Source organism: Cervus canadensis, chromosome 21, assembly GCF_019320065.1.
Source record: "Cervus canadensis isolate Bull #8, Minnesota chromosome 21, ASM1932006v1, whole genome shotgun sequence".
In the NCBI taxonomy this organism is placed as follows: domain Eukaryota; kingdom Metazoa; phylum Chordata; class Mammalia; order Artiodactyla; family Cervidae; genus Cervus; species Cervus canadensis.
In genome coordinates, this window is record NC_057406.1 from 11,880,553 (window position 1) to 11,897,315 (window position 16,763).

General features: G+C 43.9%; 1 protein-coding gene across 25 annotated transcripts in view; it reads right to left on the reverse strand.

The window, feature by feature from the left end:
• The window catches only part of WNK1 (WNK lysine deficient protein kinase 1), a 128,663-nt gene that overhangs the window by 14,806 nt on the left and 97,094 nt on the right, over positions 1-16,763 (reverse strand). For 6 of the 25 annotated variants that reach the window (XM_043441379.1, XM_043441376.1, XM_043441382.1 and 3 more), the window contains 14 exons: positions 11,512-11,661; positions 9,860-10,336; positions 8,862-9,140; positions 8,668-8,721; positions 8,075-8,172; positions 7,826-7,988; positions 7,251-7,367; positions 6,765-6,938; positions 6,477-6,534; positions 6,221-6,343; positions 4,344-5,746; positions 3,167-3,250; positions 1,582-1,665; positions 886-946 (listed from right to left, as the gene is read on the reverse strand). In XM_043441379.1, coding sequence (XP_043297314.1) covers positions 886-946; positions 1,582-1,665; positions 3,167-3,250; positions 4,344-5,746; positions 6,221-6,343; positions 6,477-6,534; positions 6,765-6,938; positions 7,251-7,367; positions 7,826-7,988; positions 8,075-8,172; positions 8,668-8,721; positions 8,862-9,140; positions 9,860-10,336; positions 11,512-11,661 — 3,325 coding nt within the window. The remainder of the gene's footprint in view (positions 1-885; positions 947-1,581; positions 1,666-3,166; positions 3,251-4,343; positions 5,747-6,220; positions 6,344-6,476; positions 6,535-6,764; positions 6,939-7,250; positions 7,368-7,825; positions 7,989-8,074; positions 8,173-8,667; positions 8,722-8,861; positions 9,141-9,859; positions 10,337-11,511; positions 11,662-16,763) is intronic. The other 19 variants (XM_043441398.1, XM_043441381.1, XM_043441392.1 and 16 more) reach the window with 10 other exon arrangements.

Genomic DNA, 16,763 nt, shown 5'->3' on the forward strand with positions numbered 1-16,763 from the left:
CTAGACTTTCTAGTCTATTCCACTCATTTTCAAGTCACTTCTTTTACAATAAGAGCCAATTCATAGTGTGACTGTCTTGAAAATAATTTAATTTAGAAAGGTCTTAAGTGAAACTTAGCACTTTTAAGGAAGACAGGAAGTAGTAAGAGCATTCAGGCAATCTTACTAATAGTAATACGGGGAATTACACTTATGTCAGGTGGTGTTGAGGAGGCAACAAAAAAAGGTGTTAAATTTCCCATGTTCTGTGGGACTGATGGTGAAGAGAGATTTACAGCAAAACTTTACAGCAACAATAGCTGATATGAACTTACAAGTAACATCATGATAAAAGTTCTAATAAATTAAGCTGTTGGTATGGATAATTTTTACAGAACTAAAGTTTTTTGGAAATGTACCTTTTTAAAACAGATTATTTTATGGACATGCCAATTCTAAACAATTCAGAAATAGATAAAAATAATGTTTAAAACTGAGAATCTGAACTCTTACATGTGCATTTTCACCATCCATGCTGTTTAAGCTTCTATATTTCTATACATCTCAAAAGCCAAGAGGCTGCAAATAAATTAACTTTTATAAATATGCTTGAATTTCTTTGTCATGTTTTAGCAAGGATCTGGCCTAGCTAAAAACAAAGAGTCTTATGCTAAGAAACTATCATTACCCCCTGGCAAGCGACTGCTCTAAAAGAAGTAAAAACCTCATGACCCTACTGACACTATTGCTCTAGATGTTAGTATCGGTTCTTGTCAATCAGGAAATACATAAGAATGTCCTCTGACAGGCTCAAGTACACCTGCGAACTCTCAAGAACGTGTACCTCCCACCATCAACTACAGGAAGGCCTGGCATGGGAACAGGGAGGAAGAAGGGTGCTCTCACCATCCTTCGGAAGCTGGGCTCCTGTCTCCACAACTGCTGCTGGAGCCACCACAGACACGGGCTGCAAGACACACACAGACACCACGACGGCTTTAGTGTCAGAGGCTCGGTAAGAGGGTCTTTTCCCTGCTGCCTTTCCGCTGGTCAGAAAGAGCAGAAAGACAGGATATGTAAAGAAACACTTTTGTCTAAGGCAATTTTTCTTTAATAACCTAAAAACTAGTCTGATGTAAAGAAAGACAGGTGTTTTAGAGATTTTTTAAAGAGATTTTGAGTCTTCACCTTTCCAAATTGCTTTCTTAATTTTTCTCATGGAATGCTTAAACATGGAGATTCACAGAAAGGTAATTGATTCAGAACATTATTTTTTCACAAGCCTAAAAGGAAGACGTTAAGACTTCAAACTTAAAAGTGTGGCCTCCTGCCAGGCATAAACACAGCATCCACAGGGCTGGTCTGTGGGAGAGCTCTAACTACAGGGAAGATAAGAAAATCAAAACTAATGTCTTGCTTGGTTACGCTGCTAGGTCAGTGTTACTCCTTCATTAACCATCTCATTTCTGTTGACTGGAACAAAAGCAAAGACTCTGCTTTGGTGCTAAAGGTATTCAAAGTGGTCAAGGTCACAGCTTACATCCCAGAAATGTTAAGACATGAGGGTTATGGGGAGATTATATCAAGGTTGTCAGAACTCACACCAACGGCAGACGTCAGCACACCAGTCTCGGGACTGAGGGTTCTTCTCAGCTGAGCGTCCAGGTCTCCCAGGGGCTGCGGGGGCTGAAGGACACAGCATGGTGAGCATACTCTCGGGCACGGCCAGTGCCAACACACACGGGACACACTGCTTCCTGCTCAGACCACACGCGTGACCTTCTCTGCTCACTCAGTACTGAACCCAATAATCTACACTCACCTTAACTTTCCTGCTTGAATGATTAACCAAGCTCTCAAAACAGTATCATCAAGTTCTCAAGCCACACAAAAACCCATTTACATTTATATTTTTACAGTTTTGAGGTCTTCTTTCTTATATCTGTCCTCTCCGTAAAAATATATTTTAAAACATGTATCAAGATTGATGGGCAGATTAGCCGTATGGTCCCCTATTTTCTTCTTCAGTTTGGTCCACCTCCCCGAGGACCTGTCCTTGTGAATAACAGGAGGCAGCAGCACACTGTCACTGCCTCGGCTTCCATCAACCATGCGCCTCTCTAGCGTTCGTCCCCTTAGCCTCACTCCCATAGGTCTAATTTGCTGTTTCTCATTTCACATTTTGGGCCTTCTGAGGAATTGGAATACATGTTTTTAATGATAATAGGTTCAAGACTTTCACATTCATTTTCAAAGTTTAGCAGCTGATGGAGTGGGTTCTCTATTGGAGTTATTACTTATTTAGCAAGTTGCTTAAATTATGTTTTACTGTGTATCTGGGATTAAAGAAGTAAGGATAAACTCAGACTTCAAGTTAGCAATTTATCATATTTTTTCTTACATCTTATTCTAAAGTAAGTCCCTAATTTAGTTTCACTGTTTACTAGCTTGTCCCCTGTCACAAGCTCTTACATAGTTATAATGGGCTCATGCCAAGTACTTTATTTATAGGAATTTGACTCATGTGTGGGATTGGGGGTAGATTGGGAAAAGCCATATTAATTCACAGACTGCAGGTGATTCTGACCCCAAGTGAGCAGAATGGGTGTGAGATGGGATCTCATTGTTGCATCACTGGTCTCACTTATCTCTGAGCAATCTCATGTTAGCTGAGCTCTGTTGGGTTTTGGATTTTAAGATTAGTATCTATTTTTCGTAACCATGACCCTCTCATACCCAATTACTTCATGAAGAGGTCACTGAGAGAAATGTCAAAATTCAAGAAAAAACAGGCCATTATCAGTTATCAGGGTGGCACCCTTTTCTTAGGAAATTTCACCATTAATTTTGATTACATAAAAATTTTTCACTTGCCCAATGGTGTAATCTTTTCAGTATTCTACAGAAGTATGAATGACAAAGCAATTATATCTTTTCTGGCAAAATGTCACGTTTACTATTTTTTTTCCATAAGATATGAAAAAATATTAACATCAAATGATTTCTAGATGATTTACTTCTGACTTTAAGTAGGACCTATATTGTCAGCTACGGTGTTTTAAAAGCAAGTTGTTACTAAGTCAAAACCAAACGGCAGCCAGAGGCAAGTTCATGCAGTGGAGAACTGCAATAAGCTTTGAGAAAGAAAGGAGAGGCACAAACAGAAATCTGCCAAGTTGAAGGGCACCTGAGTTAGTGAAGGTCCCGGAAAAGGTGGCAGCTGCTCGCTGGGCGGAGTACCAGCTGGAAGTTCAGTGCCCACGGGCAGCACCTACAGACAATGAAGGCAAATTCAAGTCCGTGAGATGCTGAGCAGAGACAGCATACAGAGAGCAAACCAACTAATTCAAATGCAGAAGCGTAGGAACAGGACGCATTGGTTAAGGGAAGTTTGTTGCCTGGGTCACAATCTGGTATCTATCATAAATAAAGGACATTATAACCATGGCACTCGTAGAGGGGTTACCATGATATACCAACACAAGGAACAGAACTTAGTAAAAGGCTGTTCCTGAGGGAAAGCAGAGTGGATGAAGGCTGTTGGACACGAGGCACAGACAGGCCCTCGCAAGCCTGTTGGCACAGTGTCATCAGGGTGTCTGAGGGCACAGCACAGTTCAGAAATAACCATGGGGCAGGTCTGACAGCAAAAGGCATCAGAAATCTAATGCTATCAAGTCATCTGTATGCTGTCTGAGTGAAGCCGCTGTACTACCCCACTGTACAAGAGATCTCACACGGAAGGCAAGGCAGAAAGAGGGGGAGGCATACAACAGGAGAAACACAGCCTTGTTGGAGAAGAGCAGAGACTGGAGATGGCAGAATCAGAGGAAGGCACCACAGCAGAACCAGCAAACACATTCTAGTAATCGTATCCTTCACATTAGATTCCCTTCTCCTTCCATCAAATTTACCACCAACTTCCAGCTTTTTATAAACTCCAAATTGTGTGTCTATGGAATCTGAGCAAAGCAGAAAACCTGCTTCATTCTCATGGAAACAAAGACTGTGAACTGCTGTCACCAGGTGCAGCTGCCAGCAGGAGCATCCCACGCCCTGTGGGATATGGGTTTCTTCAGTACCAGTCTGTACCGATTCAGAAACAATGCCTGTATTTTACCTACTATACATTCTTAGAAAATCTTACAGGTAACCCCAAATCCTGCCACATTTCAAAAGAGAAAAATCTCAAGTTCAAGGAACATATATTCTAAAATTACCTTCAATTAATTTAATAAGTATCTACTATAAGGAAGCCAAGCATCATTATAACTATACTGCAAGGCTGAACCGAAAAAGTGTACTTTGGGGTGGGGGTAGGGAAGAGCAGTATTCTCCAGACTATCTCAAAATAAGAATCTTACTGGAGGCTTAGTTAAAGGTGGCTTTGCTGGAGGAGTTTCCAGTTTCACTCCTGGCGCAGAGCTGACTGGGGTGGAAACTTGCCCAGGAGTGACCGTTGGTATAACTGGTAAGCCAGCTGCTCCTAAGGGCAGACTGGCCGGCGGCAAGCAAGTACTGGCAGAGGAAGTCAGAGGCTTGCTTGGTGCAACAGCAGCGGTCGGGAGGCCTGCTGTGACCGCGGTCTCCACAGCGAGCGAGGTCTCCAGCGAGACGGGGGCATGTTGGGCTCCAGATGAGCCATGCTCACTGAAGAGAGATCGCAGCTTTTCCTCCAAAGTCTTGATATCGTCGATCCCGGGAGCTTTGGGTTGAGTGTCGGTGTCTATCTCAGGACAGTGAGTGTGGGGCTGGTTGGGGAGTGGAGCGGGCTGAGGCTGACTATGAACCAGGGTCTGCTGCACGGCAGGCACGCTGACAGCAGGCTGTACCAGGGGTGGGATGCCGGGTACCTGGGGCAGCAGGGGTGTTGACACGGGTCCTGCCTGGGAGAGTACAGGAGTAGAGGCTATGACTGAGGGGAGAACCAAAGGGTGAGCCGCAGCAGCAGGCTGAGAAACAGCACTGGACACTCCTGCTCCAGGGGCGGGAGAGGACGAGGTGGCAGGAAGGGGCAGAGCCAGTCCAGTGGTGCTGCTGTGAGCCGTCTTATCCAGGGCGTGGGCACTGACCAGCACTGTTTCCGCCAGAGCCGGGGCGGAGGTGCTGCTGCTGAGAGCAAGGGACGGCGGTGCCATGAGGCTGGGGCCCAGAGCGGCAGCGGGCACGGCTGTCAGCGTGGCCACCCCGGCCGAGCTGCCTGCTGTGGGCTGAGACGGCACAGGTGGAAGCTGAGCAGCAGAGGCGACAGCACTGCCCACAGCAGAGGCTGGTGCCAGGGATGCAGGTGCAGAGGGGAAAGTGCCTGCACTGGAGGCCCCGCCGCCGGGGGTGGGAGCCTGCGCTGCCTGGGGCACCGGCAGTGCCGAGAGAACCGCAGGGATGGTGATGCTGGGGGCCACGCTGGAAGGTGCCAGGGACTCAGATGCAGGGGGTACAGGGAGACCACTGGGAGGCATGACACCTGTTCCAGGGGCCACTGTCACCTCAGCCTGAATGACCGACGTGGCCACGTCACTAAGAGGGTGGCTCGGGGCAGGGGCTGACATTGAGGCTGCAGCTGCTGCGGCCGGGGCTCCAGGGGCGCTGCTCAGTGCGGGAGGCACTGCTGGAAACACGGGGCCTGTCTGACCAAAGTGGGGAGGAGCCGTGCTCGGCCCTTCTGCCATCCGAGCATGTCTAAGTTCAGAAAAGGCCTGCTGCAGACTAAGGGACGAGGCAGAGTGAGACAAGTTCATTCCAGGGCCCGCAGATGTGGAAGCAGCAACTGCAAATGAAAAGGAAAATTCAGACTCAGTCCGTTGTAAAAAGCCAATTCAGAAGGGTGCCCTCACCTATCTTTGGGCTTCTTAACAGTGCCACACACCCACAAGGTGCACGAGCTCTCCCAAGCAGGTGTCAGCATGTGACAGGGGAGCTCGAGCAGAGTAGGTCATCTCGTATGAATGTGTACTTCTGAAAGAGACACGGAGGGACTGCAAGCCATCCATGGTAGCGCTAAATGGAGACACACATGGTGCTGATCCCACGCAGCATAGGTCACACAGGCTGTGTCTGGTGCGGCCACCCTTCCGGGCCCATTTGCTTAAATCCACTCTATTCATCATCTATTTCCCTTCTCCATATGTTTATCTGTTGGTTAGTCTCAATTTTCTACTCTTCTGTACTGTCTATGTCATCATTTGACCAAGCTTCCAATCTATGAGGGAGAGACATGTATGTGGGAGAAACAATTTCTTACCCGTATCTGAAATTTCAGTGAAAAGTTTTGATTCTCGTAATCGACTTTCTGGCACAGGACTTACTATAAACCGTCTTCCAGCAGAATGAACAACTTGAGTTAAAGAACTGGCAGGAACGCCTGCTTAAAAAGAAACAAACCACTTAACTGTGCTGTTATTACATACACTGTCACCAACACAAAGCTTCAAAATTTCATCATTAGCACACAACTTCTTAGGTAAAAGGTAAGAAAAATAAAAAGAAAAGAAATTCACCTATCTGTTGTGGCATGGAAGATGCAGGAATCGGTTGTTTGAACTCTCCTTCCAATTTCTACAACAAACAAAAGGGATTAAATGTGTTCTCTAACTCAATCTTAATGATCAAGCAAAGCAAACAGCCACATGCAAAAAGAATATAAATGCTGATCATCTCAGTTACAGGTGTGATGTGGTATCACCAGACACTCGCAAAGTGTCAGACTAGATGGCTCAGACTCTGCAAGGCAAATACGGCATACTTTTACCGTAAACAGAGCTTCACCATGGGAATGATGAACCTACTTGGGCGCCTGAGAAGCCATAGTCATCCTTGCCATGGAGACTCTCCAAGCTCTGGTCACCCTCTGGCTCCACGCTGACATCCTCACTGAGCATCTCGTCAGCTTTCTCAATGATCTCCCGCACCTGCTCCACAAACGCATCTCTCTCCAGTGCCAGAATAAAGTCATTGTTCACCTGTAAAAGGAACGTGACGTCCGCCTTTCGTATAGTGCTGGAGCTTTAGTCATCCCATCACCACTTCTGCCCATCTGTGTAACACCCATACTGTGATTTGATTACTACGTGAGTCAGTTCTTCAATACCTAGTTACACACGCCCTAGGAAAAAAACACCTGTACATCATAGGTTTGGTGTGCTGGTTAAATTCACACTGAAATAAATTCGTTACTGTCAAAATAGTTCACAGAATACTGCACATGCGCCTAAGGCAGTGGATATGAAGATCAAGGACACAGGAAAAGTCTGGAACTCCAGACAGAGACATACCATAATTGTCGCTATCTCCTCAGGGTTGTCACCATCTAAATCGAATTTGAATGTAACCATCTTCCGATTGTGAGTCTCTAACTGACATTCTACCACCCGATCTCCTTTATTTGAAACCTAAAAAGAAAAAAGGAAAGGTACTTCATATCTCAGAACACCACACTCAGCTCTGGGACTTAATGTGACAGGTAACACAGGCCAAGCACTGCCTCTTATGGAGAAGGAAATGGCACCACACTCCAGTATTCTTGCCTGCAGAATCCCATGGACAGATGAACCTACTGGGCTAGTCTATAGGGTGCAAAGAGTTGGATACAATTGTAGCAACTTAGCATGCACTTGTATACATCTTTCACTAAAGGGTCTGGAAGAAATGTAAGGTCTTTGTTCTACAAATAAAACCCTATTTTTTTCCTAAAAGATAAGACAGTGCCTTCTCATAGAAATATCGAATTTAACAATATCATCTGGGTGATTAAAAAAAAGATCCCAAACTTTCATCAATATACACAAGCTTTAGAAATATTTAAACGTTATTAATCAACTGCATGAAGCCAGAAGTCAGCAACACTTACATTGAGAATTCTCAGTTTGGGGCGGGAAGGCTTCTCGTGACGAGAGCGGCTCCTTATAGACTTCCGATGCAGCCGCTTCGTCGTCCTGCCCTCGTGCCTCCCGCTGGACGAGGGGACGTTCTCGTTGCCATCACTCATGCCTGAAGCCACATCTGAGTGTGCGCTGCAAAACCAAAGTTTACGGTGCGATTTCAACCTTCCTTCTATTCCATCCTCCCATCAAGAATGGACAACTGCCCTGTCACATACCTGTCTATAGAAGAGACCACCGTGGCTGGCTGGGCAGGCTGTGGCTGAGCCCCGGGAGCTGGCTCTGAAGGAGCCACCTGAGAGACGACCTGAGTGCTCTGTGAACAGAAAGGGAAATTCACACCTCGGCCGTAAAGCAGTTTATTACTGACCATCCCCAACTAGCTAGTCTTTTTTTTTTCCTTATCCCTCCCCGAAGTCCTAGAAGCACTACATTTACTAATAACTCTCAAAATCAGCACCTACAGACAGTTGTCTTAAATTGCGAAGGAAATTTCTAAAGCTAGTCTCTGGTACAGACTGCATGGTGTGTCATCAGCCAGAGGAGCGGCTAGGTAGTGAGGAACTACAACCTGCCATGCAGCCAGCATCTCACCACAATGTGCAACAGGGCAGGCAGAGCAAAGCGCAGAAGACGGCTCAGAGCTCTCTCGGAGTGGGGCAGAAAAGGCCACTGGGAGCATAGCAGGGGAAGCTATTCTGGTGACTGCCCATGGCAGGAACTTGTGAAAGAAAGGGTTAAGAACGACGGCTAGAGGGCCAGCTAGAGAAGTGAAGTGCTAACGAGGTTAATCTTCTCAAGGCACACTCACTTCCCAACAGAACAGCCAGTGGCAACAAGGCCCCCACACTGGCATTTCATTCTGCTGTAAGAAAAAGTCATTCACAAGTTAGTTTGAAATAGTTTCCAAATGAATCCTACGTCAGGGAACCTATGTTTCTCCTTTGTCATTTCTATCCCATTGTGCGTACGCTTCAGACGTAAACATGCAGGAACTCCATTTACCTCCAGAGCTGCTTGCTGGGAGGATGTGGTGGGGGCTTGTGCTAAGCTCACTGCCGGCTGGGACACCTGGACCTGTCCTCCTACACTGCCCACAGGAACCAAGAGACTGGACTCCACATAGGACTGCACCATTGCAGGAAAGTAACCAGGGGCAGCCAGCGCCTCTGTTGGCATGGGAGGGGACAGGACTGCAGAAGGCAGGCACACAGAAGCTGCGCTGGAGGAGGGAGCAATGTTTGAGTCTCCTGGGTACTGTGATGGCAGTCGAGGTGGGAAGCCCTGTGACAGAAACGAGGAAGGGAAATTAGTGCAGGTTGGGTCATCAAATGAGCAAAACAGCAAGACATGCAAGGGAAAAAGAAAAAGAAAGGAAAGCACACAGCAAAGAAAAGTAGCCCAATCTCTAATAGTTTAAACATTTTCAAACGAAATGACTGACTGATTTCGATTTAGAGGATAGGACTGCACGTAACTGAACTTTTAAACTGCTGCTTTTTTTCCCTTCTGGAGATGATTTTAAATAGGAAGAACAAACATAATTCCTCCAAAAAAACATCTACTTTCCAGGCAGTCCAACACGAAAATGCAAAAACTCTTGAAGGTATCAGTCATGCCAGTCACATAACGACTTGCTAGTATTCTAAATCTAAACCCTGAAGGTTTCCATCGACACCATGTTGGCTACCCAACCATTACTCCTCCCATAAAAAAATGCAGCCTGATACAATGTACTGTGAGTCATACCAAGCTCTCACTCACAGTGAATGTGGAGAGCCATTTTTCTCTCAAGGAGGGGTCTTGGAGAAGATGCAAATGAACCAGACATCTCTACCCAGTCCTTTCTCAGATGTGGACTGTTTTGGCATGTCTGGTTGAGAACAGCAACCTGTGTTATTGCTGGTTATTATGATATTCAGTTATTCATTTTTTAAGTCCCTGATGTTCTGTCATTATGACCAAACCCTCCGTGGCCCTTCTTCTGCCAGCCAGCACAATACCTGGTAGAGAATATCTCCAGGGGGAAGTGGCACCTCGGCAGTCTGTCCAAGGCTGGCGGGGATCCCCATGGACTGAACTGCTGGCTGCAGGAGCTGCGGGTGAGCCTGACTCGGCAGCTGGGTCACAGGCTGCAGGAGGGCAGGAAGCTGACTAGGGACCACAGCGGGTGCACCTGGGACAGCGGCCGCCACAGCAGATGAGGCCAAGGTGAGCAGAGGCTGACTAACGCCAGCTGCCATCGTGACGGGCAGGGGTGGGAAGCCTGGCTGAGCCACGGACACGTGAGGAGGAGCAGAGGGGAGCTGAGAGACGGGCGGCAGCTGAGAGGTGGGGTACTGGGGCAGTAAAGAGGGGGGGAGCGGCTGTCCCACAGGAAGGAAGTGAGCCCCAGCACGGACGGGAACGACTGAGGGCTGTGTTGCAACTGGGATCTGAGGTTCGCCTTGGAGAGCTGGTACTGGCTGGGAAACTGGAAGCTGGGAAGGTAAAGAAAAACAAAACAGATAGACTTAAAAAAAAAAAAGAAAAAAAGCAAGGCTGCCAAAAGCAAGACTTGTTTATTAGCCAAAAAGAAAGAAAATTAAAACAAACACCAATCCCTGCATACATTAGTGTAAGTTAACGTGCCAACAGGAGCAGGGAGAGGCAGCTGCAGACGGGCGGCTGATGGACTGCTGCTGTTCTAAATCTGCGCTAGAAAACTCCGCTCACACTTTACCATCAACAACAGACAGCTCTTGCATAGGAAACGTCTCCTTCACATCCTGAATGAGGCATGTTTCACAAGCCATGATCCACTGGCACGTCTGCTGTCACTAAACTTACAACTGCTGTTATGGTAATGGCTGAAATTCAAAGGACTTCCTCCCCAGTGGACTTATAGCTCATCCATATTGCTTCCACAGTTCTCATGTCCCACCCAAGCCTGTAAGAGTAGGTCTATGACCATATTCCACTAATTGCAGGATGCAATCATGCCTTTCCACATGGTCATTTTAACATTTATGAAATTAAGATATACCTTACAATTAACGGTGCGTCAGCTCTCAGTGTTACCTAAAATAATGGTGCATTTTACAACTGACAAGAGTCTCAGATGTGACCAAATATGACAGAAACAATACATTGTATCAAAATACAAGCCCAAGTCCCAAGGTTAAAGTTGAAAAAATGTCCTTCAGAAAGGTGTATCTTCAACAGGGCTACTTTTCAAGTGACTAGAAGGATTATTTAGGGAAAAAAAAAAATCATATAGTGTTTTTTTTTATGACTGTCAGAAGACAATAAGGGCAGGGAATAACACATAAGTCTACATGAAAACAGCATAATTGCAAACCTGGAACAGATACAACTGACAATTCTAGAAAATGTCATCACTGCAGCACCCTTATCAGTTCTACATCTGTCAAACTTATTTTCTGTTCAACCTAAAAGCTGAACATTCTTGGATTACCACTGCTGTATAAACACCCATTTATATTAACCAATTCATATATACAAAAGACACACCATGGACAGAGGAGCCTGGCGGGCTGTGGTCTGAGCGACTGAACGGGAACAATGCACAGAAGTAATGTTCATTCCACTTAGCAGTTTTACCACCAGGGAAGCAAAAGTCATGTGGTGCTCCTTCCAGAAATGTGGCACTCACCTGTTTTCCCGCGGACACGTGTGGCAAGGCCTGTGGAGGTGGAGGCTGACTCACGGGCTGAGCAATCGCGGCCTCGCTGGGGGCCGATGCCTGAGGGAGCGGATACTGCGCCGCCTGCTGAGAGGGGGCTGTCGGCTGCACTCCTTGCTGCTGAGAAGAAAACCACCACTCAGTTTTATTTCAAGTCGTTAATAGCACGTTTCTAAGGCAGTACATCTGCTTATCAGTGTCTGTAAGAGATGGCAATTTTAGTAATCAAGACATGCACAAAGTCAAACTCACCAATTCCCCTTTATACATCTTCATTTTTCCTCTGCTGCTCTGTGTGATGGGACAACCAAGAACTAACCCATGTTTCCAGTCTGAGTCACCACTGGTTCTTCACCTGACATGCTCCTTACCCCAGGAACAGCTCAGATACAGGTTCAAATAGATGTTCTCTCCTCCAAATGCCCTCCCCTCTTTGCTCCCATTTCTCGATAGCAGCTCTCACTGCGGTTCATATTAAACCAACCCAATGGGCTTCCCTGGTAGCACAGATGGTAAAGAATCTGCCTGCAATGCAGGAGATGCAGGTTTGATCCCTGGGCCAGGAAGATCTCCTCGAGAAAGGGATGGCAGCCCACTCCAGTATTCTTGACTGGAGAATTCCATGGACAGACCATGGAGTCACAAAGAGTCAGGCACGACTGAGCGACTAATGCTGACGCTGAATCTCTTCCTGTAATCTCTTAGTGTAGTTTCTCAACTGTATAATTAATTTGCTTAAAGAACAGCTCTGACAATAGCTACAAAATAGAAAAAAAGCACTGAATTTTGAACTCCACCATAGACTAGCTCTGATACCTTTGTGATTGCTCATTTTACTGACAAAATGAGGTTTCTTTCTTTGAAAACAAGGGCACAATCACTCAATTTGAAGTGAAGCAAAGTGAATGACATCTGGGAATCCAGCATGTGCTGGACACTCTGGTATAATACATCTACACTCAACGCTGACATGTAACTGTACCCAAATACTAAATTTTGCAGTAAAATTAATGGCTCCCTCTAGCTGAAACTCTGTACTTCACAGCTGACTTTCAAGATTCTCTAATACCTATCAGTGATTTAAAAATTAATTTTTAAATACAAAACAAACACTTGTTTGTAATAAAATTTTAACCATTATATTACATTAATAGAGTTAAATGATTAATTAAATAGGGTTAAAACCCAACCTCATTTCTCCAGATATAACCACAATTAGTGGTCCGGTGCACTTGCTTTATGGATTTTCTGCTATGCATAAGTGGTCACTTACACACATTGATTTAAAAAAAAAAAAAAAGCCCATTTTTATAAATACTATTCTCTGACCTACCATTTTCATTTCATTTATCTATGGTACCAATATCCTAATGATGAACATTTTAGTTGACTCAATATTTTGTTACTTAAAATAATGCTACAAACAATAACAGATTTTCACGTATTTCCTGGTCCATACAACTAATTAGTTATTGCTGGTATAAAGATAAGCTATCTGTGTGTATGTGTTTGTGTATATGTACCTAATTGAGATACAACTGACAGGTAACAAAAATTTGATATATGTACATACTGCAAAATACTCACCACAATAAGTCTAGTTAACATTCATCACGACATATAAATCATATTTTTTTCCTGTGATGAGAACTTTTACAATCTTCTCTTAGCAGCCTTCAAACATATAATACAGTATTATCAACTATAGTCACGATGCTATATACTGCACTTCCAAGATTTTTGTTTTTATATTATGCATCTGGACACCTCAATAAGCATCCTAGATTTTGTTAGGTAATAATCGGTAAATAATATTTCTGTTCTCCATGATATTTATTTCTTATTTCTTATTATACCAATTAAAACCTTCAAAAGAATTCTGAAGTGTAGTAGTGACAGTAATCATGTTTTATTTTTATTTAATTATCTCTGATAATGTATTCTTATTAACTTTAAAAAATAAGGAACCAATGGCTGTTGAATTATAAAAAATTTATTTTCAGCAACTAAGATATATCATTATACCCAACTATAAGGCAACTCGGAATATAAGACAATTATGCCCATTTTCGCACTAAAAACTAAAAAAGTAGAAAATGCTTTTGGTTAACCTGAATATATTGAAACTTTAAGGAACTCACATGGAACTATCTAAGTTACCTAAGTCATTAATTTACATAGCTAAATAAGACTGCGTATTATATAAGCAGAGTAATTCAGAAATACTGCTCCCTTTGCCTCATTCTAGTTCTCCACAAGTAGGACATCAGCGCCTTTATCCTCAGGAGACCTGCACTGGGAATGGTCTTGCTTTTCTGGCACACAACACAGTGCCTTTCCTTTAAGTTGTGTCTTGAGGTGAAATTTGCAGTGATAGCAGATTTGTCTGACATCTGTTTGGTTAATATTAGGATAGCTATAGTGTTCTGCAACTGCTTCACAGGAGCATATTCATGTAACCTTTAAGTGATCTGTAAGCTATTTACAGTGAACCTGGAATAGTGAGGTTGTTCCCCTAAGAATAAGATGTATGATGTCTTGGCTTATATAAAACCAACTCTGTTAGACATTGCCTACAAACATTCCCAACCATACACATACCATTTAAGGTCCTTACAGGCACATCTGTTCTCAACAGTTTTACTTTAGTCCATTCATATTTTTTATGTTATTTTTCAAAAAAGACCAGTGAGAGCCCTCTGATATGAACACTGGCTCAAGGTCTGATTATCTGGTGGTCCCCTTTGTTATAAGGGGTAAATTTGAGGAAAACCTCCGCCTTATATTTGTATGTATGATTTACCTCTCCCCCGACCTCCATCAGTGCAGAACCTTGCTTACATCAAGGTTTGGACTTAATTAGCTCTTCTTAAAACTTACATCTTCACCCCCCCCCCACCATGTTTTAGGCAGTATGTGGGATCTTAGTTCCCTGACCAGGCATTGAACCCCTGCCCTGGTCTGCACTGGGAGTGCTGAGTCCTAATCACTGGACTGCCAGGGAAGTCCTGACTTATCTGTATTTTGGTTACACTGAAGCCAAGGTTTGTTTGTCTCACAGCTGTCTACCTTTTTGCCTTTTACCTTGCTTATACTGCCCCCTAGCCCACTCTTTGGGCCTAGACTCCTTATATCCTTCATCTGAATCTAACTCATAATGACAGTCCAGTTCAAAGGCTTTCATAAACCTACTGATATCCCCCCTCTCTGCTCAGAAGAGATATAATTTCCTCCTTTCATGGAGCCAGACCGCTTGGGTTTAAATACCCTCTCTGAGAAGCTGTGTACATCTGGGTAAAGCACTCAGCCTCTCCTCTCCAGCTCTCGTCTCAGCTTTCCCATCTGTACAATGGAAATGACAGTACTTGGAGGGTTCATATAAGGACCAAATAAAAACCCAGGTAGAGTGCTTCACGCATTATGTATAATGTTACTATTATCCTCAATCCTTTTGTAGAAGCTGACATACATGTTTACCAGATGACTCAGGCTCCCTGAAACTAACCTTCCACAGGCCATCTTGCTATCCATCACTGCCCCCTCAGCACATGGTCCTTCAGAGCATGAACTCAGTTTGGAAAAAAACTGTTTAATTAGTTGCTGTGTGTGTGTGTGTGGACTGTCAAAAATAAGCAGTTTTACAGACATACCCTCACTCCTTGCTTAAAGTAACTGAGAGGCATGTATGCCAGTTAACCCTTAAAGCATTTATAGAAAAGTGGCACCTCTGAATAAGCCAGGAGTATATAGGGTGTTTTTTTTGCACAATCACTCTGGCTAGTAATCAACACTTTAGCCAAACAAATATTGTTTTAGCATAACAGCTTGATATCATGCTTTGCATAAAACTGCCTCATGAAACCAGTTCACATAACCTATACAGACTGTACTATCTGTCAGACAAGGGTGCTTGAAAAAAAAAAAAATACTCCTACACCCGAGTTGAACAGAAAGTAAGAAATACCTAAGTCTCTACATGTGTTCTGCTGGATGAAATTATTAAGTCAGTAGTGTAGCTCATGACCCTTCTTGGCAGCAAAATACTGTTTTCCAGGAGAAATCTATTTTTGGTACCGCATTAAGACACAACATACCATTAGAAGAGATTCCTGAGGAAAACCTGAAAAGAAGCAATGCCTTATTCATTTTATTTCAGAAACACAGAAATAAAGAAAATTTCAGCTAAAGTTCATCTCTTTCCTTACACTAATAAAATTAGAGATATGGTTTCCTAAGGAGGCACTGGGTCCTGACAGTATGTAAAACATAAATCACATCTAAAAAGACACTCTAATTGAATACTACAGAAGATTTACCATCTTTCTTTTCTATATATGGAATCCCAGAAGATAAAACTAACTGAATGCAGCTTCTTGGGCACCTCTGCATAATTGTGAGTCCCTGTGGAACTTTAGTATGGGGGGGGGGGGGGGGGAATACTGGAAGAAACCTTAGGTTCTGGTTTGTAACATTTCATTCTATCTACCTATTGGCTGTGCAACCCTGGAAAAGTTAGTCCATACTGCATACCTTCATGCAGACTGTGATTCTACTTAATTTATCCTATATTTAAAATAAAAGTGTCTGAAGAAAGCATCACTGAAACAGGCACTTTCGTCTGTACTGCAGAGACAGTCACACCTTTTCCCAGAGTCAACCACCTAATTCCTTTCAGCTGACAGGGTTTGCGGAGCTGCCCACCTAACTGAGCACACTCTTATCACTGCTACACTCAAGGGCTTCCTGCACTGTCTGCTTCATTGCATGCCTGAATATAAGACATCTACCAAACTCCTTTGAAAAGGAGAAACAGCATACACTGACACCTGTACATTTTACTGGTATTGGTAGGAAACTGGTACCAACGACAGTGTCTGTTCTCATCCAGCTTTATGGAACTTTAAATCTGTGTTCTTATCAGAGGTTGTTATTATAATTAGACCTGTTAAGGGTGGCAAAAATGTGACTACTTGAATTTAACTATAATTACATACAGATTAAGATACTTGTCTGGAAGAAAGGACAGGAGCAAGACAAAACAAGTTATTTCCAGCCCTTCCATTCTATATAAGACAGAGATGTTGGTCACAGAGAAAATGGATTACATAGGTATCTCAGAGATAATACAGATCACTGGCTCCAGATCACTGCAATATAGTGAATATTACAATAAAGTGAGTCACATGAATTCTTTGGACTGAATTCCCTGCGCATTTAAGTTA